Source organism: Amphiprion ocellaris, chromosome 22 (genome assembly GCF_022539595.1).
Source record: "Amphiprion ocellaris isolate individual 3 ecotype Okinawa chromosome 22, ASM2253959v1, whole genome shotgun sequence".
Lineage (NCBI taxonomy): Eukaryota > Metazoa > Chordata > Actinopteri > Pomacentridae > Amphiprion > Amphiprion ocellaris.
The window spans coordinates 15,061,050-15,087,885 of NC_072787.1; the positions used below are offsets into that span (position 1 = coordinate 15,061,050).

At 39.7% G+C, this 26,836-nt stretch overlaps 1 protein-coding gene across 2 annotated transcripts in view; it reads left to right on the top strand.

Annotated features, from left to right (window-relative positions):
• Nucleotides 1-501: 501 nt before the first annotated feature.
• Nucleotides 502-26,836, top strand: part of arfgef1 (ADP-ribosylation factor guanine nucleotide-exchange factor 1 (brefeldin A-inhibited)) — a 57,376-nt gene continuing 31,041 nt past the window's right edge. Inside the window, exons 1-6 of one of the 2 annotated variants that reach the window (XM_035950905.2) lie at nucleotides 502-824; nucleotides 20,099-20,129; nucleotides 23,613-23,769; nucleotides 24,059-24,205; nucleotides 25,420-25,599; nucleotides 26,024-26,077. In XM_035950905.2, the coding sequence (XP_035806798.2) occupies nucleotides 701-824; nucleotides 20,099-20,129; nucleotides 23,613-23,769; nucleotides 24,059-24,205; nucleotides 25,420-25,599; nucleotides 26,024-26,077 (693 nt within the window). In that variant the 5' untranslated portion in view covers nucleotides 502-700. The remainder of the gene's footprint in view (nucleotides 825-20,098; nucleotides 20,130-23,612; nucleotides 23,770-24,058; nucleotides 24,206-25,419; nucleotides 25,600-26,023; nucleotides 26,078-26,836) is intronic. The other variant, XM_023276128.3, reaches the window with a different exon arrangement.

Sequence of the window (26,836 nt, forward strand, 5' to 3'; positions counted from 1 at the left end):
AAAAAGGAATATCTGCCATGATTATCTTGACTTAATAAAAAGAACAAAATCAAAATAATTTTTGAATAAGCTCATTTTATCATTGTTTAGCTAATTAGAAGGTGGTTGTTATTCAATTCGGACGGTTATTCAGTTGACATTTTAGTGATATCCAGTCATTTTTATTAATAAGTTATTGTTTCCAAAATAAATAATTATGGAATTTGTGATCATAATGAACATAAAAACTTTATTTTTCTTTTTAATAAAAATGTATGCAAGATATATCACATGGACTTCTAAAGTCCCTCAATTATATACTGACCCATTTAAAGATCATTCAAGGAAATGTATTCTCTACTGTCAGGAGGGTTATTATTATTATTATTTTGCAAACGCTGGTTTCCATGCACACATGCTGTCAGGTTTGTCTGGGTGACAGCAGCCTGTGTGGGCTCCTCCATGTCTCCGTCCTCTCTCTCCCTGCTGCCTCACTGCGGCCGTTTCTCCAACGTGCGTGACGTCGCTTCCTCTCTCCAACATGGCGCAGGAGGCAGGTCGTTAATGGCAATCTGAGGGATTTACCCCACCTTCTGTGTTTATTTATGTTTGTCTGTTAGGGGCTCGGCGGCTGACATTTGTAAAGGAATACATCTCCATTCGAGGCGGCTGCAGCCCCCCTTTGGGACCAGGCACACCTCGCTCCAAATTCCAGTGCGACATGTTTGAGGGCAAAAAGACGAAAAACATGTTCCTTACACGAGCTTTGGAAAAGATCCTGGCCGACAAGGAGGTGAAAAAGGCTCACCACTCACAGCTGCGCAAAGCCTGCGAGGTGGCACTTGGTAAGTTGTGTTGTTTTAGCATCACATTGTTACTGTCTCATTGATTTAGACACGTCATGCAGCCTTTCACTTATTAACTGGTTTTCCTGCACCCATGTCGCAGTGCTTTTCTGTCCACTACTGGCTGCCTGCTAGCACCGTGTTATTGTCTTGCATTATAAATCAGCCAAACCTGTGTATTTAATTGACGTGGCACGGGCTCCGTGGAACTGATTCCGTATAAAACACGGAAATGGTGCAGGAGGGGTGGGTGTTTGCAACGCTGGACCGACGCTGCGAAACTAATAGCGGTGTGAATAGGCCGAATATCGAGCAGAAACAAACTTGTTTGAGGCTGTGTCCTCCTTTAGCATCAAGCTAGCACACAAACACACCCCATACATCCCTCATATGTTAACTATATACATCTGAACTGCCCGTTTAACCCCGTAAAGGTGAGGTGTTTGCGTCTCTTCCTGGTAGATTGTAGCCGTGGCCGGTCAGTACAGGGAGTGCTGAGGACGTATTAGTCTTTTATTACATCTATAATTTATTAACCAGCTTTATTACTGATTAAGTAGGGCTCTCTTCTTCCTTATTATGTTGTAAAACTAAATGTGAAGTGGGGTTAGTGAGCATCAGGAGGTGACAGTTGCCAGTAGCACTTTTATGCTAAAAGTGTGTCAATTTTCAAAAATACTAACTTGATTTCCGGTCAGGAGGAAAATAAAGGTGCAGTCTAAACAAACAAAATAATAAAAACCACCAGCGCACTCAAGTAAGATGCATTTGAGAGATAATAAATAGGTATTAACAGTCTTTAACGTGTTTTCTTACTAATACCAAGGTCACCTAATCCGTTGTCATATTATGTACGCTTTTATTTTGAAGTAAGCGTCACTTAACGGTCATTTTAAATGTAGCTACAAGTCCTAACTTTATGAAACTGTTTGTTCGCAGGTGTATTTTAAGAAATAAAGGTTTAGTTGTGGCTATTAATTAAAAGGGTAAACCGGGGAAACACGCCGCCTTAAGAACAATGCCTATTTTGTTTTCAAATATATACATTTTGAATATTAACTTAACATGTACACAAGAAGTAGGCTTAGGTGAACACATTTAGAAGGTTGGTAGATTATAACAGACTACAACTTTATTGTAAGACTAAATGTAAAAAAGATAAAATAATTAAAGTGTCATTACTGTCAATTAATTTGGAACTGATGGCTTAAGGACAAAAGTTGTAGCTTTACTAAGACATTATGACCTACTCATTTATATTTAAATTATTTACATAAAAATAATATAAATTCACCAATCACCCGGGATGCTTAGCCAACACTAGCTAAGATACAGGCTAGCTAGCTAGTGCTACAGTAAGCTAATATAGTATAACACTATTATAATAAAAAAAAAAGATATGTATATATAAAATCATCCAGTTAGCCTTAGACAGACAATACCTTTTTGACTATCTGGTAGCTTTTATATGGTTATATTAGATGAGGGTGCACATAATATATCCGAATCTAGAGTATGGAAAATATTGGAATTAAAGTGGGGCTTCTTACCCCACATCAAGGGGATGTCTTTCCTAAAAAGCCCTACTTTCGCACATTTGCATATTACAAAAAAGTACTAGATTCATAGATATTTTTTTTCTTCAAAAAATTTTAATTGTGAATTGACCTGAGTAATTTAAATATTAAGAAAGGAAAACCCTAAAAAATATTTAAAATAACTTTACATGACAATAATAACCATTTAGGCTAAGACACTATGGTATTATTAATTATGGCCATTACCCTGAATTATTTAAAACTAGAGTTCTGGCTCAACAAAAATGTCCATGAAATCCCAACAAATCCAAGAATTCCCTTTAAAAAAAAAAAAGAACAATAATGTAGGCAAACCAGAAATTCACATAGACTCAAAGCACCCAGCAGTTTACCTTTATAGTACTGTGACCATACCTTTTGAAATCTATAATCTATCTATGGCTTCAAACAAGCTGGGTTTTGTTTTTGCTGCGGTGGGAGTAACATGACACTGCCAGAGAAACAATGAGCCCATGTTGTGGAGCAGCCCAACATCCTACCTGTCCCAATAGTGCTGCCTTTATCAACACAGTCAGCTGTGGCACAGTCTTGCAATGACCTAGAAGGCTAAATGCACCAATCCTGTTTGCCTAGGCTTGCTCTGATGTTTTGTAAAGCCAAACCACCCACGCAAATGATATATTCCTTATTATTCCTCTTTGTTAATAGAGCCATAGAAAAAAACACTGTACTGAGTGTTAGAGGTTAGCCGTCATTGAAAGATGGAAGCTCTGCGTAGCATGGGTTTAAAGGGAAATTTCCATAGAGTTGTTCCACTGATTTGTTTCTTTACCTAGGAATTAGAGCAGAAGGACTTGAACTGATTAAATCTTCTGCTAGCATTGTTTGTCCATTGCTTGTGAATTAGTCACTCACCTTGTGGGTTTCTGTTGAAATGTAGGGCTCAAAACTGTGAGTCAGAAAAAAATACAGGAATACATGACATAAACCAATAAAATTGTCACGACTGCTGGCTGCCTTATAGCATCTTAACAGTTGTTAAGTTATTCACTGTTTATTTTGCGGCCCCATATTTTTTCTCTAGATTGTTACAGTCTGTCTGTTTGATGGTGATTAACTGGTTGACACTGAATTCTATTTTCAAGTGTGCTTTCCCTTTAAAAAGCAGTATTAGTCACAGTCAGAGGTTTCGGTCTTCTCAGGTCAGAAAAAAAATATTCAGGTTAAACCTTAACTACTGTACATCAGTAGAGTGCAGGAATGAATTAATATATAATCCCATCATAATTAACTGTCTGCGGTGAGTTCAACGTTTTCAGATTGCGGTGGTGCTCATGCATACACAGAATCTACAAAATGAGACTCTCTGCAATGAGCATAGCGGTGGTACAGTTGTAGTGCACATCAAAAACGACTGGGTGACCCAGTATACTGAGTGACTTACATAATCCCCTCTCGCTCTTGGGGCTCTGAGACATCTCTGAGAGAGTGCCTGTGCCAGAGTTTCCTCTTTGCCGTCACTGAATGTCTTCCTATTATACACTCCCTGTTTAAAACTATTTGTTTAACGTTTTTCATCTACAGCGCATGATATGAAGGAAGGAGCTGCAATGATCTAGCTGACTTTTCTCCCGGATTATCAAAATGTCACTCAGCAGTCTCTCAGAAACTATATCATCTCAGTTTCCAAACTGCAGCAGTAGCAGGGTCCTATTATCTCTGGATCACACGATCAGCTTCTTTGAGAGAAACCCGTCTGATAGCAAAGAGCTGAAACAGTGTAAGACTGACAGTTAACTCAAAATATCAAAGGCCCTCGGGCTGTATCTGCCCACCACCTCTTTGAAGCGGGCATAGGCTTTGGTTCATTGTCGTCACACATCATTAGTCTCACATGAAACTGGATGTGGACGGTCTCCTTAAACTCAACCTGTCCTCTCTGACTTGAGGAGTTTATGTAGCTGGTGAAGAACACTCACACTGAATGCCACTATCTAAATTAGAAGACTCTGTAACAGTCATGCTACAAGAAGGTAGAGCTTGTTTCCAGGCTAGTAGTCACTTGAGGGGTTGAGTCCCGCTGAGCACAACGCTCATTATCTCTCCCCTTAGGGGTGTTTGATCTGAGGGTCAGATGCGGAGGTTGCAGCAACATAAAAACCTGTTGCAGCTGCATTCTTGTTAGCTTCTCTAAACTTTTGTTGCCTGCAGATGTGCTTTTTGTTCATGTGCAGAGGCAGTCGCTGGAAAGATGTCTCCACATTGTCTAAAGCTCACCCAATATTTCTTAGTTTTCTCTTATCACAGAATATTGCAGATAAATTATTTTGTCAATACTTGTAGTTAAAATGCAGAAGACAGTTATGCAGTTAGTGTATTTTGCAGATACAGTGTGACTGTGACCACAGATTCTATTAATACTTTTCCATACACAGCTTTTGCTTTCATACACTGGTGAAACCTTGACATATCGAAATGATAAGCTGTTTATTAAGATAGCTGTAAGCATGGCCAAAGTTCATATTGCGATAACTATTGCAAAAAACACGTGGAAGAAACCAGTGTTGGCATTATAGTTCTTACCTGCTCTCACACTGAGCAAACACCAAACAACATGACCATCGCATTAGATTCTTCTTTACCGTCATCGTTATTCTGTGGCATTTTGTTCCTGGTTTGATAAAAACATTGGGCTCTGTTTGATTTTCTTTATCAGGTTTATATCAGCTGCCTCACGCTGAGTAGCTATAATACAGTTTCTCTTAGCTTACTTGTGTGAAAAGCTAGTTTTTGGCTTTTATATGTGCATAGGTGAGAGCAGGATGTAAGTTTTATGCAAGAGCAGTTGTGTTTTGAGCAAGAGTTATTGTTGTTAACAGGCCTGTCAGCTTGCTTTCTCTGAAATATTGACAGTTTGAGGGCCTGTGGTGTGTTCCTGATGGTCTGGGGAGGGTTGACATTCATTAAATCTGACTGTTTTGCAACATGGGGTGGTTATGAGAAAGCAAATTTCAATAAGCTAGGAGCCATATTGACATGGTCCACTGAGTCTTGGCATGCCATAATGGCAGTATTTGTTTTCTTTAATTGATTCATTAGACGCCATCTCCTCCTCTAATTTCATCAACATTATCCCATTCTTCTTTAAAATGTAAGGCCTGTTAAAGATGATTAAATGCTCTTAAGAGTAGATTTTTGATGTGTGGCTTCTTAACATAGCTTTCAAGTGTGGGGATAAGAACCTTTTGTTAAGTCCATTTAATAAATGTTAACAATTCAGAAGACATGCTATGAATTTGTTCCATCTCTTTCATTTAGAAAATCAGAAGCAAAATGTTCCCTCTGTTTTATGTGCAAAGACTTCTCAAAGATACCAGTGACTTTTTGTAATGTAAAAATGCAGATTAAAGCAATTTCTTGAATTGATCTTCTCTCAAATTGTGGTCAATAGTCATTTAACAATCAAAGTGTTAGAAAGTAAAATCCCCCTGACTGTGAAATTTAGCAAAAGTGCTGTTATTGTACACAGTCACATCCAACAGCTATCACATTCTTGACTGTCATCATAAATCTTTAACAACTCCGCTTTAAATATATAAATTTTAACTTTTTATAATTAAAGAATGCTTCTACATGGGACTTGCTTCACTGTAAGACCTAATTAAGTCCAAACACAAACCACATTGCTTTAAAGGTTCAGCTAATGCCACTGTCTTTGTAGTGTAACTCTAGCAAAATATTTTGCCATCCAAGGTCAGTGGAACCTTGAATAAAAGCTGTAAACACAGACAAAATCAGCAAGAGCTTGCAAGCTGTTCTTTTGCACAAAACTCAAGGCCACTTTTAGAGTTGGCAGGGAAGCCAACGGGACAAATGTACCTCTGATCATTAAGAATGGCGAACACATGCTCCTCCATGATAAGCTGCACCATAGCCACCACATGCCCCCTCCTGATAAGCACCAGATTATGAATGATCCCGTTTGTTAATTGAGGTTTTTACCATGACTCCCCAAAGACCCAACACAGCCTTCCCCAAAATGTGAAGGAAGTTCAGGCCTGCTGTCGGGGCAAGGCTCGGATGTTTGCACTCCTACAGAATAATAAAAGCTTCATTGATTTCTGTGCTTGAACCTTTTACCTGCATCCTTCATATTCCTGACAGAAAAGTAGGAGCCCAGAAGTTGAAGTCAGGAAGTTTCATTCTGATTTCCATGCAGCAGAGGCACACCAGGTAACCTGCTGATGAAACTGGCAGGCATAGTGGGGGTTGAGAAAGTGTAAATGAGGGAAAAGATGGCAGCCGTCGGCTATATTTATGTCACTTTTATTTGTCAGGGTGCTGTTAATGTTCATGTCATCGAATGAGTTATCCCAGGGCTGTTCCACTGTTTGAGTCCAACCGGAATCTGATTTATGTGCATGTGTGTGCAGTTCAGTTCAAATCTTTAAAAATAAAACACCCGTACTTTATGTGCAGCAGAGCTATAGACAGATGCATGAAAATAATCTGTCTTCGAAAAGCACTCATGCTTTGTACCTGTATTTCTCTTCTGCTCTTTAGGGCTGCAGCTAATACTTATGTACAATAATGAAATTTTCAATCAAAAAATGTCAGAAATTACTCTTAAAACCCAAGGTAACTTCTTAAGATTGCCTGTTTTGTCTAATCCACAGTCCGGGACTGCAAGGATATACAGTTTACAGTTATAAACAAAGAGAGAAAAGCAGCACGTTTATCAAATTTAAAAAGTTTAAACAAAAAAATTCATCAGAAGTATTGTTGCCAAGTGATGATTCTGCTTTTGCCTGTTGTTTTTATATAAAAGCATATGAAATAGAACTATGTATCATACCTGGCACGTGTTTCATGTATTAAAAGAAGTACATGTTAAGGTAGATTCTTGTATGAGCAAATCTTCTGCTCCATGCCCCGTAGAGAAAGGGAGAAATTAAAGGCCCCCCTGCCTGGTTTCTGTCTCATTTCCCCCCTCCAGACTAAGTGCAGACACTTAAGCTGCTTGTAACCCCAAAGGTTGACTGGTATTCAGATAATGAGCAGTGGAGGAGTCAACATGGCAGGGCCAATTCTTGCTCTGAAAGCATAAATAATCCTTTTATCTATATGGTGGTTTAGAATTTAGAAGGAGAGTCTGTTTTTTCCCCTCTCACGCTATTTTAAATATATATTTTTTTACACTGATATCGCCATACATAATACATTATTTCTCTCCACTGATGCCTCCTTCAGTCCCGGGACAGGCGATAAATTAATTATACCACAAACAGATGAGACGAATGAAGAGAAACCCTTCTCTCTGTGTCTTGCTTTCAGTTCCTGTTCAGGCTTGTGGTGCTTGTAGTTATCGGTATTATCCATCATTTATTGATCTATCATCTGTATTCATCTGAGGAAATTTGGCACTGAGCAAATAATCCATCACGATTATGGAAGGAGAGGGAGGGAGGTTGTTTGAAAGAAGAAAGGCCTTTTAGTAAGGAGGCAATGTGACATGTAAGAAATTACGAGTTTAAAATGTAACTGAAAAGTACATTTTCACTACATTCTTCTACATTTTTCTGTAGTCTGTTTTTATTTCATGTACTGGTAATTTGCAGTTCAATATCTGTCTTGTGGCACCATAAATAGTTCAAAATATGGCTTTGGTTCCAACAGACATTCAAGCTATTAACCAGCTGTGGGTTGCTGTTTTCTAGCCAGTCCCATCTGTGATTTTTATCACCCCTTTGAGACTTTGTGACATTACTCTGTGTCGTCATCAAGATTACAAGGTAATATACCGTGTGGTGTGCTTGTGCGTAAATGTAGGATTTCTTTTTTAAATTTTGCATTCATTTTACAATGAGCTGCAATGATTAATCAATTAGTTGTCAGGAATTCAATTATTTCCCAAGTATTTTCATAACTAATGAATCAAATTCCAGTGTAATGTTTGATTTTTTTCTGGTTTCTTTCATCTGTGATGGTCAACTGAATATATTTGGGTTACAAACAAAAGAACATTTGAGGCCGTTGTTATAATTTACTGACGTTTGATAGATCTGACAGGTAATTGATCAATTAAGAGAAACACTGACAGATTAATTGACAGTCCAAACAGTCATTAACTGCAGCGCTAATGTAGAAATTGACAGGGAACATATCGAGAGAAAGGCCATGCAGCAGAGGTCCCTCAGCTGCTTTACTGGACGCCAGACTGTGAATGTTTGGATTAGGTGCCATGTGACTTAACCACGAGGCTACCAGGGTCCCCAGTGTTGCTCTGAATTTTGACAGTCTGATCTAGGACTGAGTAGTTAATTGAAATTTTATCAAAGTTGCAAGTATGCCATCCAACCTGTAGGAGCTGCAATCTTATGATACAGGTAAACTGTGTCACAGCATACCATTTTAAATGAACCATTGTGGTGCTAGAGAGATGCCCAGATATATGAATCATATTTTCCAGACATGAGGAAACATTCATGCTTGGTCCAGACCACAGCAAAAATGACATTGTAGATATATATGTAAATATATACATTGTAAATATATATGTATATTTTTTTCCAGTGGAAAAGAAATGTAGAAATTAACCTTTCTGCTAGTTGTGACTCTTATTGCAGCTGTAATATCTATCAAAACAGTCACTATAGGATTTGTTTTGCATATTGTTCAGCCCTGTTCTGGTCATTCATATAACAAGAATGGACAGCAATTTCTATTTGCCAGTGCAGCTAACTGGTTTCCACTTTCTGCGTGAAATACAAATTTAACAGCAAGACTGGCCATTCCAAATGTACAGTATTTTAAATGGGCAGTTGTAGTAACTTGCTAATAGTACAAATGTGTAGAAATGTCTTGCATAGAAGTTCAAAGGATCTACAAGACTGTGATGTGCTTCATTTGGTGGCATGTTTCAAATGCCAACTTTCAAATGTCAGCTGAAGTCTCTGAAGACAAACACCCATCCAGTAGCTTCAGACTTCTCTTTTCACTCATATTTCCAAATTTGTCCTCTTTTGAAATACTGCAAAATGTGCACAATAGTTTCCAGTTCACTGCAATTCATATTTTGTTACACGAAAAGTGAGAAGAATTCAAATTTCAGTGGAGAATTAAGGTAATTATGAAGTCTCACATAGAGCACCTTGAGTTTTACTCCATTATGTCTTGCTGCTAAGCATGCAGGGGCTGGTAGAAGAGGGCAGGTGTGATTAGAAAAGGGCACTTTGGCTGAATGAGTTGAGGAGAATGCAGTTAATGCTACACCGACTGTATTTATCCTCCACTGACTCACTATTTATCTCCAGCTTGTGCAGCACAGTCCTGCACAGTAATAATAACCCCATTTCATAGGACAGGGAGTGCAGTTCATAACATTAGAGCAGAAAAGTGTCAAATCATGTGTCTGCAGTTGAATTATTAAAGATGAATTCATTTCAATAACAAAACCAACAGCTGAGTAATCAAGGCCTTGTGGAGGCAGAACGCTTTGGGACTTTTTGGCTAGAAAACGAGAGACTTGATTTAGCCATGGGAGTGAGCCTAGTGATTAGATGAGGGCTAATGCAAGTGCGAGGAGTGAGAGGATTGGTGGGACACACACAAACATAAAGCACACATACAGGCATGCGCACGCACGATTAGGTAGCCCAGACAACCTCTGACAGTGTTTCCTTCTTCCCCACCAAATGTAATTACTGCTATGCAACCTCTCCTTTCATCCTGGACAATGGAAATGTCAGAGGTCTGATTTTTCTCAGGCTCTCCTCGGTGGTCACAGCTGCCCTGTTTATCTGTTTGGTAGGAGGTGTAGGTGGACACCTACACACTAGTTCATCTTCAGATTAACCAATCTTTGTGGCTTAGTGTGGTCTTTATTATTACGCCTGTGGACATTATCTTATTAAAAACTGTTCTCCAAATGCTGTTGCTTGATTAATGAATATAGATGTAATCATGTTCACACCCTGGAGGATGGGGTCAATGTTGAACTCTGAATGGAGATAAAACTTTGCTTTTTACATGTTATGACCATCAGTTTATATCCATATGAGGCCAGAGGCTCATTTTATTGCCTCCTCAGTTTATTTATCTTGTCCTATCCTGCCTTGCTCTTACTTTCACTCTCCTTACCTTCTGTACTGCCAGTGGTCAGTATCTGGAGACAGCTACTGCGACCACCTTTGTTTTGAGGTAAAAGCAATCAGGCACGGAATTGAATTTTAGCTGATCGCTGCTTATGGTGTGGTCTGTGCCAACCACAGAATCCATGCCAGATGCAGATGGGCTCTAAACCCTTTGAAATGGAAATGGTACTGCAGGAGGCAGGATGCCCTTTCTTAGCCTCCAGCTCCTCTCTCAGGTGATGGAAACTGAGCCAGAGAATGACCTCTTGCCTCTCCTGTGTGAGTCTATTTGTGTGTGTGTAGAAATTGTTTGACGTCCATTAGGTAGATATTGCAGATTTCTGACCCACCTTAAGGGCAGGAAATTATTAGGACCTTTGCCATTTTTCCTGCTTGCTGTGCTTCCCTGCTAATCCTTCTGTGGCACAGGAAAGCAAAAATGTCTCACTATGTATTAAAAGGAGACCCATCATATTTCGCAGACATGCTTGTATTGCGCATAGAAAAAAAATCACAGAGCTGACGAAAGATAGGTTTCTAAAGCTGATTTTCTTTGGAAGCTGGCCTTGTCCTTGTCCTGGAAACTCTTGCTTTCTACCTTCTCTTTCCTCACTCTGTCTCTGAACCCACTGTCCCCTCCCAGCGAGCTCTTTTCTTGCTGCTGGTCTTGTGACGTATTGCAGAGCGTCTCCAGAGAGCCATCGGTTTATCTCCCTCCCTCCCTCCCACCAGTGTAGCAGCCGTGTGCAGGCTCTGCTGTGTCTTAATTGATGAAATGTTAGAGCCCTCATGAGAATTTTTGGTGTGTGTGCATGCACATTAAGTGTGTGTACTGTGTCTGCGCATGTTTGATTGTGATTCTGTGTGTGAACATCTTGCTGGCAGAATGTCTTCTTATTGAATTAGTGTCGATCCAGTAGCTTTAGTCATCAAGAATATGTGTACAGGTGAGTGCAGGCGCCCAGGCCGGTCATTGCCCAGCTCTACCTGCTATACACACTGCTGCAGTCCACTGTGGAGTAATGATACCATTCAGATGTACTTAGTAGAGAGGGTACAGTACTTTCACAAACCAAAGATGTATTTTCTTCTTATCCAACTTTTTAATGTACTGTGTTTATTATAATTAATTGCGCTCATTGTGTGTTTTTGCACTTTCAAAACCTATTTATCCCTTCCGCACCTCTGCGAAACCACTGCAGGGATGCATGAGCAAATAAATAGCAACTGGTTATTTCAAATGAAGTGTCCACATTGACTGCATGCGTCAGCGAACAGAGCAAGCAGATCCCCCCTGGGTTGAAATAATGGTCACTTTGCCTCGATTACTGCAACATTTTGCAGGAATACAGCACCTTGAATTGGCTGCAATTGAATTTCTGTTTGTTTATGCTTATGATGGATACACATCATGTCCAACCCTTGCACAAAGGCATTTAACTCTCAATAGGGGAGCAAAAATACTGTAATAGCCTTTACAAAACACTGTATGAATGCTGTGATGCAGCAGGCTACATTTTCCATTGCTGTCACAAATATCTTACCAAAATTTAGGGTTTATATATAACTTTAATGTAGGCCTATTTTAGGCTTATAGTTGCAGTTTGCAACTGTAGTAGCTGCATATCCATAAACATGGAGAAATAATAAGCTGCCTTGTGCTTTGCATAGTCAAAACCCTGAGCTGGCTGGTAGAGCAGGACAATTTCAGAGCTTACTGAGTCGCAAAAATTATGTTAATTGAAATTCCAAGCAGCCCTCATTCTGTGTGTACTTCACTTTATTTTGTACCACTTGCTGCAACCTTTTCTCTGTCACTAACAATAAAACGATAGCTTTCATTTAGAGGAGCAAATCCATACCGTGCTTGAAATGACATCTCTTATTTTCAGGAAAGAACAACCCAGTTATTATACACGTAGAGCAAAAGTAACTGATGGCATTACATTTGCTTAATCTGCGGTTGCACAACACACATTACTTGAACCCAAACACACCCGAGAAGGGCTAAGGACCTGTGATTGCAGTGTTGATGGCTGTGGCGAGTTGTCGTCCCCGTGGCGGACACTCCCAGCAGGTTGCTGTTTCTGCTGCTGTCTGAGGAATGCTTTGTCACGGCACTCAGGCAGGGTGGCGCCCAGGCAGAGGAAGACTGAAGTTAGTCTGCAAGCAGCTCTTGGCTGCAGTGGAAGATGGAGAGCAGGTTTTTTTCACATGATGCCTCAAGAAGCAGTTTGTCTTTGATGTGTTGCATGATGAAAACAGGTGCCATTCCGCTTGTATGTGTTGATAGATAATGTATTTTCTGAAATGCATCATCATGTGAAGCTGAACCCCCTAGCTCATACAGTGTAGCTTTTGCCTTGGTATAGTGTTTATTTACTCAGTAGAGGTTTAATGAATATTCATGCACATCTTTTATCCACACTGTTTACATTCACACAGATACACAAACTTACATTTGGAGCAGTGGTGTGTGAACTGCAGTGCAAAGTTGCCACGAGGGGAGCAGATTTCTCATTCAGTCTTTGTTCAGGTTTGCCTTCAGATATTCCAGGGTTTTGAACTGTTAACCCTGCTACAATCCTCCTTGTAGCCTTTGTCTCTTGGTTACAAGTACTTCCCTTGCTGATTCATCAGCCTTATCTATTATTGCTGCATATATGCATCCTAAGAGGTTGACTATACTATTGTGTAGTTGATATCTAAGCCCTGATCAGCTTTTGCTGTAGCTCAGTGTAAGTGTGATTGAAGGGGATCACTGATAAGCCCCTTTGAAACACATAATATATAAACCACTGCAGAAACCTGTCTCAGCTCACTGTCAACATTCAGCAACTGAGTGTGATTTTGCTGTCTTTCTGTGTAGATCAGGCTGTGCTTATCCTAGCATCTCGGTAAGACACTGGCACCTGAAGCTGTGAGGTTGTTGTGCCTTTATCTCACAGGATAATAGTTGTCCTTCTCATCGGATTTCAATAGTCCTTACTTTGTACAATGCATTCTGTAAACATCTTTATACAGTACTCTACTGATCACATGTGTGCTATACATTCTCATGCTTTTTTCATGTCTGTGCAATAGTGCAGCTGTGCTCTGTAATGCTAACAGGGCTGGAATTTGGTTGTTTTGCGTGAGCTGATTTCAGACTAAGTTGCTGAAGCATGTCTCTTGATGTCATCATCTCATGTATTTTTCACAGACGGTCTTGTCGTGTCGGTGTCATATGTCAGACTTTGTTGTGCTGAGAGACCTGAGCTATTACGTTTGCTTTAGTACGTCTACCACTAGGACTGTAATATACAGAGATGTTTGGGCAGTATTATCTTCACTAAACATAGAGGGATGCATTGATATATATGGTTATTAGTAGGATTTGTTTCATAAATAGATCATGCTGTAAACTGTAACACTGACTCAGCAACTTGTACCGCCATCATGGTATGTAGACAGTAGCTGAGGTTAAATGTATCTGAATTTCAGGAAGTTTTATTTTGTTTCCCCATCAGGAGACTGTTAATGTTGTAGGTGCTACATTGACAGTGGGAGAAGTACCTGACTACAGTGTGTACCAGTAAGCATTCATGATGTCTATTTTGTGCTCTGGCTAGTGCTCAGAAATCTCCCTCTCTACCCACTCCTGCCATTATACAGGATTGTAGACTGCATTCACTCCAGAGTAGAGTGGAGAAATGATTAGCCAGCTTTTGACTGACCTTCTCCCGAGCTTAGAGACAGCTTTAGAAGTGGGGGGGCACTTGAATAGATGACACCTTCAGGGTATATGGGCTCACACGAAAGTATCTGGACTGACTTTGGTCAGGAGTAGAGGGGTTAGCTGGCATGTGTGGACACTGCTGCCTAATCCAAGCTCCAGCAGCTCATCTTTAGAAGTAGCCCTATGCAATAATACCCCAGAAAAAAAATGAAATTTCTACATGCAGATGACCCACTTATCTCTTGCTGATGAAAGAAAAGTGTCATATAGGCCCAAAATGACTGTCTCCAAGGGGGAATTTGGCACGATGACATTAATGCTCATTTAATGTCTTTCTGTCATCCACTGTTCAGATCTGGGTCAAAGTCAGGGTAAGAGGAAAAAGTACAGTGAAGATGATAAAAATGGTCGAGGTGATTGAGGTCTTAGCAGGCTGCTCTCATATTGTGGATCTCTCAAAGGTTTTGTGTTGAGAAGTCTGGGCTATAACTTGGAGAGCAGAAAGGTTTCCTTTAATGTATTTGGTCAATGAAATAGGTGTCTTAGGTATTCCAGTTCCCCACTAAAGTCTGGCATATCACTGTTAAAGTGATTTGGCCTCAGTGCTTTTGAAAGATGGGCTTCCTGCAGGCCTGTAAGTGCAGTTGTAATAATTTTTCCACCTGCTACAGCAAAAGTCAAATCTGTAATTCTGTATTAAGTATTATGATTGAAACACTTGAATGACTTGAAACAATTTATTCTCCCTAACAAAATGTTTAAATTAAGCAGTTCCGTTTAAAGAGTTCATTTGAGTCAATTTAGACCAATGGACTGACTTTACTGTGCTTTTGTTTTTAAAAAATAATATTTTAATTTCTTAGAAATTATGTTCTTGAAACGTAATAGGAGAATAAAGGATGCCCGGAGATGAACATGACATTTGTGGGCTTTGTGGCAATGTTTCTCAAGTTTCAGTGACTCATTTCCAAAGTTTTACAAACTAACCCACAAAATCCCCTTAGTGGGCCCCTGGTCTGTTTTCACAAGTACTCATTGTATTGAACAGTGGTGAGCCATTCAGTTTTTATCTGCATCACTGTCGTCCAGTGTGGCAGCAGTGCAGAGAGGAGGTTTTCCCCACTTCCCAGAACTACTGCTGCTCTTGTTTCTCCTCTGATTATAACAGGACACGGAGACAAACAAGTGCACAAGGGTGTCTTCAAGGTCAGCAGTAGTTAGTATGACTGCTGCAAAGCTGAAGTAAAGGGAGAGTGGGGTTTGGTAAGTAAGAGCTCATGATAGCTTGGATGGAAGGAAAACAGAAGCTTTTATTTAGCCAGATATTTCCAAAAAAAGCAAACTAACTTTAGTTTGGAGATATTTCGCTTTTCTTCTGCCCACAAAGTATTCTTGAACTCCCGTGCTTCTGATGTTTTTGGACAATTTTTTATTTACTTTGGGACTCTTGATCAGACTAGTGCCAACCATTTCAGGCTTACTGCATTTAGGCAACCCCCAAAGAGATATTATCCATAGTCAAAGATTTGTCAAATGATCAGAAATGACAAGAAAATACATAGATTTCTGTCAAATAAGGTAACAAAGGCTTACTGCCTTTACTGTATGCAGACCGATTCTGTTTACTGTTGTGCATAGCCACACCCCAAAGGCCCATTCTGAGCCACAAAAACACTGCATTTGTGTCAGCCTGATGCCAAATGCTGACTAAAATACTTCATTTACTTTGGTAATTTAAATAAGTTAATCTAGTGCAGCATTTGGGAGAAAAAAAGCTCTTACTTCTTGGCTAAGTTGGTAAAAACGAGAGACAAATGATTCATTTTACAGCTTTGCCTGTGTGTCTTTTAGTCGTACTTGACTGTTGTTGCCTGCATATGTCTGCACCGTGTAGCTGTGTGTTTGTCAAACCCAATTGCTGGCAGAGCAGTTGTGATTTTCCACAACTTTCATTTGCGACTCATGTCCGCCCAGTCCCAGGGGTATCCAGTACTTCTATGTCTGTTCCTTCTAATCATCAGCACCACCACCCGCCGTTGCTATGGTTTCAGTGTTCAAATCCTTTGGTGACAATTCCTCGTCAACGCTCCTGACGCACCAAACTAATTATCTAATGGTTACTTATACAGTCAATGTGACGATCCACAACCCTCCTATAAAAGTGTCTGCCCATGCACCCGCTGCATGTCATCAAATTTGACTTTACTGTATGCGCATATTTGCGTAAATGTGATAACAACTCCAGCAATCGCTTGACATGAAGCTAATATTGAAAGCGGAATAGCCTGGGGTCAGCCAATGTTTGTAATTTCACGCATCCTGTGAAAGAGACCTCTAGAGTCTTGCTGTAGCTTTTATATCATGGACTACAGGCCTGCAGTGTTACAGACAATAAGCGAAGCAGCAAAGAGGCAGTCCCAGAGCCTTTTCTTTCACTGTAGCATGCAGTACTGTATGATATTTCACTGTAAATCTCCTGGGTCCAGTTCTGTGATGTCTGGCTTTGTCTAGCACTCTAGCTGAAGTGAGAGGTTAGCTGGAAGAGATAAAAAATCAGAGTGTAACTGATTATTCACTTTGGCGTAGAAAACTCATGTTTGGGGGTAATATGCAGGGCACAATGGGAGAGTCAGATTGTTATTCATCGTGCTGTCGCAATGTCAGGTTTTTAAAACACATTATCAAGGTCAAAGGAAATTCAAAGGAAAAACAACATTATCAAGATAGGCATAGAAATGTTTTTATAAAGCTAGCATCTTTTATCTTTGATTACTGTGTGTTTTGTCTCTTTTTGGAAATTCATTGTGCTCAGAATAATCCTAACTGTACTGTATAACTGGACTAACTGTATCAATTATTTCTGATATTATGTTTTATTACCATGATATTAATCAGTAGTTTGTTTTATTTAATATCACCGTTGTCAGCAATGCCATTATACTTCAACAACCCTAATAGGAATCATAACAGAGAGTGCATGATTATGATAATTTGTGCTGTAATGATTAGCCGGTTAATGGATTCGTTAATAAGTAAGAATTTAGATCATCGTTGAGGTCATTTATTGAACCAATAATACAAAACATTCTGCTGTTCTCTGTTGTATATCGCTGTAAATTAGATATTGTTGGAAGTCTAAAAATGTCACCTCAGATACTGGGAGAGCCATTTGTGCAGTCTTTCTAACAATTTTTACGCTGCATTTATTGTCAGCACAGAAAACAGAAGCAACCAAGGTAAGCTGACACTTAAAGTCAACTCACGGTTATTGCTTCAAATGTCAGGTTTTACCTTAGTAGACAAACAAGTTCTGCAGTGAGTTTCAGTGTTGCACTCAGAAGACTAACTAAATACAGAACAACTCAATGTAATTGTTCCAAAAAGTTCCCTACAATAAACATTTAAAGCTCAAAGCCAGTATGGAAGAGTTGCAATCATTATAACAAGTTAATTGGCAGTGCCTGGTATCTCTCAGCACATCCGCTTCTCTTCATCTGTGCATTTCTTTCATCTCTTTGTTGTTGTTCGTTTCTCTTTAGTTTGATGCTTTTAAAAATACCGACTTTCTGCTTCAGATGGTTACATTTATTTCACATTTAATGCTACCTCTCTGTCCCACTGTGGCAAGCAGTTGTTCATTTCGAGTTAAGCATGCTTCATATTTATTGATCATGTGCTTGAAATACATATATATATATATATATATATATATATATATATATATATATATATATATATATATATATATATATATATATATATATATATATATAATAATTCCCATGCCATTATTGTATTAAGTGAATTTGAATTGACTGCTAGATAATTTGAGGTGAAAGAATGTTTTTAGTGCAAATCTCTGTTTTAAGCTTCTCAAATGTGAAGACTTGCTGGTTTTCCTGTTCAGGTGAGCAAGCAAATTGAATGTATTTGGCCTTTAGAATTCAGACAAAGAAATTTAAAAAATCCAACATTTAGATCTAAATTGGAGCTCTTGGAAATTGTGGTCGGCCTATTCACCATTTTCCAAACAATGAGTCAGCTGAAGATGAAAAACTAATGACTGTTCCATGTTTTATAAATGAAGTCCTTCGAGTCTAAAAATTATCCAAGGCTCTCTGACTGTAAGTATAAAAATCTGTTATTGCATGGATAAACCAAAGCAATTTGACCCACAAGGTCTTCATCAGGGTGTTATGCCCTGACATCCCATCACTTTTTCCACTCTTAATCAATGTTAAGGACTTCTAGTATTGAGAAGTGCAACACTCGTCATTTTTTCATTATTACACGATTGGTGGCCCTGTCCTTGAAGAGCATCAAATTTAGTCTTTTCTTACTTTAATTTTGCTAACTCTAGTGGTCTTGACTCAGTTAATTTTTCTCATTATTGTTGTCAGATGTCATTTATCAACAAAAATGCCAAGTATTTTCTGTTTGCAGTTTCTAAAATATGTGGATTGACTGTTTTCCTCTTCATGTCATAATAGATTTTAATATATTTGGGTTTTAGGCTGTTCATTGGACAACGAAATCAATTTAAGGACATCACATTAAGCTTTGGGTTATGTCCATGACTAAGCAATCAATCGATTAACCCTAGAAATATTCAGACTTGATCATTTCTTTCTGATTTGTATTGCAGCACACCATTAGCACTGTGATTGGATATTGTATAATACACGAGTTACAGCACAGAACTGAAAGACTGATGAAAATTCTGTCCAGTGTGTGTCATAATAAAGACATGAAAAGATGATATTTGCTTGGATCTCATGTCAAGCTTGGATCCACGGAGAAACTGAGCAGTTTCACACAAATTTTACAGGCCATTTGTGATTGCATGTATATAATGGATGTATAAATTAACATCAGACAGCTCCAAATCACTACCTCCCATGAAAAGCGCAGTAAAACATGGTCGAAGCCAGCCTTAATTTAATTCCTTAGAGTTTTAAGTGCTAAGTATTCTCGCCAAGTGGATTTCTTTGAAAGGACTGTTGGCCTTCCAGCATTGAAATAATTGAGCTGTCATTGCATTACTGGGGTTTTTCCCAAAGATTGCGGGCTGGTGCAATTCTGTGAGGATTTTGCCGATTGCCACTGTGTTTTTAAAAGCTTCCTCATTCAAGGCTCACTTTAATGTCTAGTACCAATTGGCCTCTCTCTAGCTCTATTTCTGTCTCTTCCTGTCTCTCATCCCTCCCTCTGTGTGTCTGTCTCTTTTTTTTCTGCTCTTCTGTGTCAGTGCTTAGCAAGTTCATACAACTGCTTTCATGCCTGGAGATCTGTGAAATAAACACAAATGTCAGCCTGGCTCATGCACATGGCACAGAGTAAATAATGATTACATTTTTGGGATTGGGCTGCAGCCGAGGCAATACATTAACCAGACTCCTCTCTGCTTGGTGTTGAGATGTAAACATGACGATCACCATGACAACACAAGGGCATTCACGCGAGGGAAAAAAAAAACGCAAGCTGCACAGTGGACGCATTGAATACTTTTATTGCAAGTGTGTGAAATCCGCTCCATTGTTGCACTTAGAGTACAAATGTGTTGGATGTGTGCAGCTGTAAGTGTCAGCAAAGTGCAGTATGTAGTCTAATCCTCTGGGAAGAAGACTGGGGGCTGCACACACACAACCAACATCAGACTCTGAAAAACACCATCTAATTTAATGAACATAAACATTTAAATTGTGCATTTAGGAGTGTTTTATTACTTTGTTAAAAGTAAATTGAATAGCTGTGCTACTAAGGTGTCATATGTGCTCTTCTCCCTATGGTGCCATTACTTTAGTAAAATGCTGCAGAATTTGCATTCCCAAATGCCCATATTTGACTAATTTACCATCTCCTCCCTTTCTTTGTTCTCTCTTTCAGAGGAAATCAAAGAGGAATCAGAAAAATTAAGGTAAGAATTGATGAATTATGTAACAAAAATATGGCAGCAAGGGTCATTTAATGGGTTTTGTCTGTGTATGCACAGGCACTGTAAAATTCATGGCTCAGTTACAAGCCTCTGTGTTGCTTTCTCCTGTGTTCAGACTAGTAAGGGGATTAGAACATTGTGTGTGGTTTTTTTGTGTGTCTGCGTGTGTGCATGCACATGCACGGCCTCTAGTGTGTTTCTGTTTGTGTCTCTCTGCCTGGCTTGCTCCCAACAGCCCCTTGCCTTCTCATTAATGGCTTTCTTCATAAAGCCCTTGCTCATGCTGAACTTGTTTTTAATGGTGTGCGTGTCTGTGCGTGTGTGTGTGTGTGTGCGTGTGCGTGTGCGTGTGCGTGTGTGTGTGTGTGTGCGTGTGTGTGTGTGTGTGTGTGTGTGTGTGTGTGTGTGTGTGTGTGTGTGTGTGTGTGTGTGTGTGTGTGTGTGTGTGTGTGTGTGTGTGTGTGTGAGTGTGAGCAGCGTGCTCGTGAACGGGCTGCCAAGTAACACGGGCTTTGGAATGAAACGTAGCATGAGTGCCACCTCTCCTCTTCCCCATCCTTTCTTCCTCCTGCCGACTCATTTTTATTTCACTCTTACATTTCAGTCCCTCATTTTCCCCCTCACACACAGCGCCTCCCTCCCTCTTTATTTCTCTGCAGGTTCTCTATTCTCTACACATTAGATTGACCAGTAACCAGTTTCAGCCAGATTTTCCCCTCAAGGTTTGGACTTATAGATCAAAGATAGATGTAGCAACTATCTGAGGCCACACCCAAGTCACACAAATGCTGCACCTCAGATATTTCACAGCTCTCATCTATTTTTTTCTTGTTGTAGTGATGCAAAAGTGTAGCTTTAGCACTTATGAATACAAATTCACTTTTTGTAAGCCCCATTTAAATTGTTCCTATTTGTGCATTCTGAAATGTTTGCATGTAAAGGCATTTTCGACAGAGGCTTCCTTGAAACAAAAACAGTAGGGTTGTAGGGGTGGGCGACATCAATCACAGTACCATTTATATCACTATTTTAAATCATATCTGGATATAATTGATTTTCTGTTCTGCTCAGCTCAATTGAGAATCCATTTATACAGCAGATAAATGAGCCAGATGGGAAATAGCACTGAGCAATACTGGCAAATTCAAGTGCTATGGTATTTAAACAGGCCGCCTCATATATAGAGGTATAATGTAGGGATCACTGTTTGTGCTTTAGGACATGCAGTCTAAATAGTTTCTAAAACACTCAAATTTGGTAAATGCAATCACTTAAGTGTAACACCACCTAAAGACCCAGAGAATGAAACATTTAAGCTCTAAAAAGCAATTTGCACTCAAGTTACATTTATTTGCTTGTCTTTCTCAGTAGATGTAATTTGTTCAGTTGTCTGGGAAATACAGATGTTCAAGCTTTCCAGAACTGTGAGCAATTTCAGACTTCAAAGTACAGTAGACTTGACAAAAGAAATAACTTTCTTGCTCATTCTTTCTTACAGAAGTGTGATAACATTCGCAGTACTCGTAATGTATGTTAAATATGAAACAACATCCTGCAGATGGTTAACCTGGCATAAAGATAAAATACTGGGGAGATAAAATGGGGGAAACAGCTTCCATAGCTCTGTCCAAACTAGGAAACAAAACTCACTAATTAGCACCCCTGAAGCTCAGCAATCAATAGCATACTTCTTGCTCATTTAATCCATGCAAATTATGAAATATACAAAAGACAATTCAAGGTGTTGTGAGCAAGTATGTGCTGGAATATGTCTTGACCACGTGCAGGAACTTCCTGGAAACTTTTCGTCACTGTCATTGTTGTGGGTAATGATCCTCTTATGTTACAGTTAAGGGGGAGAGCAGATAATCAAATTTATTGTTGTAAAACTATTCCATCAGCAGTTCAGTGACAGCTGACCAAATTTCAGCTGCTAATGAAGACAATTAGTTACAGTTGAGAGGTGAGTACTGAGTGATACTAAGTAGACCTTGAAAGGAGACAGGGTTTTAGTTAGACTTTTTTTTGTTTTTTTTTGCTTAAGAAACTTTTAAACTAATTTAAAAATTAATCATCATGTATGTAATAAGAAGAGTTTGGTTTATTTGCTGCATTACACTTGTATTGTGTCTTCTCACAATACCAGCAGGGAGACATGGATGCAGGCCTTGCTGGCTGACCAGTTATTTTACTTTTATGTTGTATTTTATAAGCAGGCTAAGTCACACTGGGCTGATAATAAGTTATAGGGCAAGGCAGCTGACATTAAGCAGGCAGTCCAGGAATAAGCCTGCAGATCCACAGCACAGCCGCTCATAGAGACAGAGACTGGGTCAGACTGTACACATGAGCTGACAGTGGATGCTGAATCACAGCTCCACTTTTACTGTTTGGACAGGATGTTCAGGAGATTCGCGTATTTGATATTTTTATGTTTAGATGTTTGTTGCTCATTCCCCTCTTAAATCATCTCTGATATGTTGTACTTCATGTCTATTTCCTCTTTTGTTTTCAGGTCAATCTTCCCTTCCCCAAGCTCTCCTCCCTTCCTCCATTCCTCTGCCTCTCTCTACATTCTCTGGATCTCTCTCTAATTCCTCTTTAATTCATGCGACTGGATAGCTTTCTTCTCAATATTTTCCCCCTTTCCTTCCTTGACGGGGCACTTAAGTGAGGCATGCTTCCTCTGTTCTTCTGCTTCTCTCTATGATTGCACCCTGCTATGGTCCGTGAGGTCGTCCCTCTAAAAAGAACTGAAGTCATCCTTTTTCCTTGCCAAGACATAAACAATGCAGCTCCCTCCTTTGCTATCTGTCTCCCTCCCTCCCTCCCTGTTTGGCTGCCTCCCTCCCTTCCTTTCTCTGTTCTTCTCTTATTCCAGCTAGTGGAGTGTGGGTGTGGTGGTAGTGCTTGGGGATGCTGTAGAGACATGGCTGCTGACAGCGATGGTCCATGTTTTATGTCTTCGTCTCTGGTCTTTAAAAATTCAGAAAAAATAGCTGCTGTCATTTGATGTAAGGTGTAGTTACTAGTCCTAGGTCAGAAGATGCTATGTCAGCATGAACGCATGGCAAAGTCTGAGCCTGAATAACAGACCTCTGGGATTACTGCCCTTCCCAGGAGAGATCAAGTGAGAAATTTAAAGGGGTATATTAAATTCAGTGTCATAAAGATTTTGTTGCTCTGCATTTTGCCTGCAGAAAAGGGTTCAGGGTAAGATGTTTTTAGGTTTAGCATGTTTAATGTCTCATTCCAGCTGTGGAACAAGAAAAGGTTGCTCTGTACAATGAGACATACCATTTCTAGCACTCACTTTTTCATTCAGTGTTCCTTGATGTCAAGGGAAGTGTATGTGTGTCAGGCTGATTTTTAACCTTTTCTCTTTTCTAGTGACTCTATCTGACAGACTGGACCATGTGATCGCAGTCTCTATCTCTTTTTTTCCCCTATATTGTCCCTTCCTAGTCCACCCAGTGGAGATGGCAAATCGGGTTCCAGCACTTTACCGCCAATCAAATCAAAGACCAACTTCATTGAAGCCGACAAGTACTTCTTGCCGTTTGAGCTGGCATGTCAGTCTAAATGTCCCCGCATTGTCATCACCTCGCTCGACTGTTTACAGGTCAGTGGCAGGACAAGTCAAGCTGCGAACCCCCAAATGTTTACAGGAGTGTTTCTATCTGGCAGCCCACTGTATGCCAGGTTCTTCTTTTTCCTTGTTTTTGGAAGTCTTTGCCAAGTCCTCCTGAGTATTAAATGAATAAAATGTATCTAAACAGACAGACATTTAGTTCCAGGCAAAAATTGTTAATTTTCACAGGCTTCACAGGTTGTGGTTGTGTGTGTGTGTGTGTGTGGGGGGGGGTGCCTGTGTGTTTACATGTGTGTCTGCATATGTATCTGACTTGCAGAAGCTGATAGCGTATGGCCACCTGACAGGCAGCGCCCCGGACAGCACGGCTCCAGGCAAGAAGCTCATCGACAGGATCATCGAGACCATCTGTGCTTGTTTCCAAGGACCACAGACTGATGAAGGCGTGCAGCTACAGATTATTAAGGTGTGCTGCTGTCTTTATCTTCTGAAATGTCACAGTTTGTTGCACAGATACTTAACCAGCTGTAGATTGTCTAATTAGCCATCAGTTATTTCTTGAACAAAGATCTTGTGTCTTTGTGATATGAAGATGGTTTTATCGATACCTAATTAATAAACAACTATAAACAACTTGGTCCCTGCAGACTGTCACTGTCTTTAATTTATTTTCTAAATTAATGAAAATATTTTTTTATTGATAAAAAATGTAGCTGTTCTGCTCTTCATTATAAATATGAGCTTTACATCGAGACAAGTGGTAATTATTTGATTAAAAGTGTGAAGTAGAGATTATATAACCCAGTAGGGCAGCAGCTAATGCTAATTTTCACTGTCTATTAATGTGTAGATTACTTTCTCGATTAATTGTTTAGTAGTTTGGCCTATAAGATGCAAAAAATGGTGACAAATGTCACCAGCGTTTCTCAAAACCCAAGATAACATCCTAAAATGTCCGGTTTTGTCCACAGCCACAAAGATACAGATTACTGTCATAGAAAGATTCTTGTTAAAAATATTCAAATTTAAGAAGCTGGAATCAGTGAATTTTGACTTTTTGAGTGATCAATCGATTAGCAAAATAGTCAAGTTTTGATTCTTTGAGTTGTTTGTTTTCTCATTACTGCTAAACAGTAAATTAGGAAATGATGCCACACAGGTAGAAGAGCACTTCCAGTTGTTGAAGTCTGTCTAGATGATGGACTATAGACTTCATTGGGGTTTTGAATCTCTTTTTTATCTTCATAACTTGATAGGTGATAGTTCATGTAGTTTCTGCATCAGTTGTAACGTCGAGGAAAGTCTCTGAATCACCATCATTTTTTTACATTTCCGTTTTCTTCACATATTTATGATGTTGTTTTCAAGTCTGTTTTACTACATTTTTATTCTGTAAGCAGGTCTACGACTGACTTGTATAGTCCCTGTTTGTGGTCTATTTTGTTGTTGTACTGTGGTGAAAATCCTTAGTAAAATCAATTTTAGAAACAATGTCACTAAAAAAAATCTCACATTGCTTCTATAACTTGAAGTTTTGGCTCATGTGTAATGATGCATCAGTTACTGTGGCTTGACACTTGGAAGCGTTTTAGAAACATTACTAGATTCTGAACAGAAAAAGTACCAGCAACCATTCAGCCACCTAATTCCCTAACCCCTGTTCTTTACTCTTTCTACCAGGCTCTGTTGACAGCAGTGACCTCTCAGCACATAGAAATCCACGAAGGTACCGTGCTGCAGGCCGTCCGCACGTGTTACAACATCTACCTGGCCAGCAAGAACCTCATCAACCAGACCACAGCCAAGGCCACGCTCACACAGATGCTCAACGTCATCTTTGCACGCATGGAGAATCAAGCAGTATGTTCAACTTTCTGGAAACATTCTGTTTATGTAGAGAGACACACGGAAGTGAGACAGAGAGGACAGCTCTTCTCTTGAGCCACTAACAAAAGCCGTTAGAGCTTGTTTCAGAATCAAACACACTGTAGTTTTAACATTCAAAAGTCTGTGAAGTTACAGTTTTAAATTGCCACGAAAATTAGCAGCATGTACAACTGTTCTGGTATAGAGCCAGATTGAATTGTAATACAATATAGAAGCTTTCTGCTTGATGGTTTACTCAGACCTTCCTGATTTCATTTAAGTCTACTGTTTGCTTTGTGTCCAGAGGGACATTTTAGGTGTTGCCTTCAAAAAAGCTTGCTCTAATGTCATCTTTTTCTTTTTGAATGACACTTCTCCCCTCCTCACCCGCCTCCCTACCTTCCTTTTGGACACATAGCTTACAAATCACAAGATATCTTGGTCTCAGGCCTCCAGAAAGCGTGACCGCCAGGTAAAGCGTGCAGGACTGCCGGACATGCCTGATCAGAACTCTTAAACTCTTCTCTGTGTATCTGTGTTTGCGCATTAAGCTTTTTCCTCATCCATTCATGCACTCATCCGTTCTCTTCCTTTGCTCCTACACTGCACAGGAGCAGGTATGCTGTGTACTTCTTCCACCGTATGCTTGTTGTGGCTTTTGTTACTTGCTTACGAATCATCTCGCTTTCCCACACCAGTTTACATTTTAGTTTATAATCACAAAGTAGTTGCAGGTGAGCTCTGCTGGTCTTATTCCTGACAACTTTTTGTTAAGTTTTGTTCAAGGCCTAATATAGTGCTTTTAGAACAATGAGCGACTGATATTGAGTCAGACACAGACAGAGAAATATAAGGCAGCAGTCAGGGGTAGAGTTAGAGGAGTTAGAGACAAGGCACACTTTGAGGTAGAGGCCTATTGTTGTATTGTCACTGTCTGTGTAGTCTACTGCTGCTGCACAGGGAGATCCACTTGCTGTATTTGTGTGTCGATGTATCCTCCTGGCTGCTGCTCAGCATGGTATGATCACACACATACGCATATACACACACACACACACACACACACACACACACACACACAGAGTGTTTGTCTTATGCACTCTCACGCAGCCTTCACTATCCAACTGAGGTGGCATTTAAATAATGAGCTTAGTTTGTTTGTGCTGCCTCACCTGTCCCCTCCAGTTGAGGTGCGTTTGTCTGGCCTTGCTACCATTGCTCATATTCAATA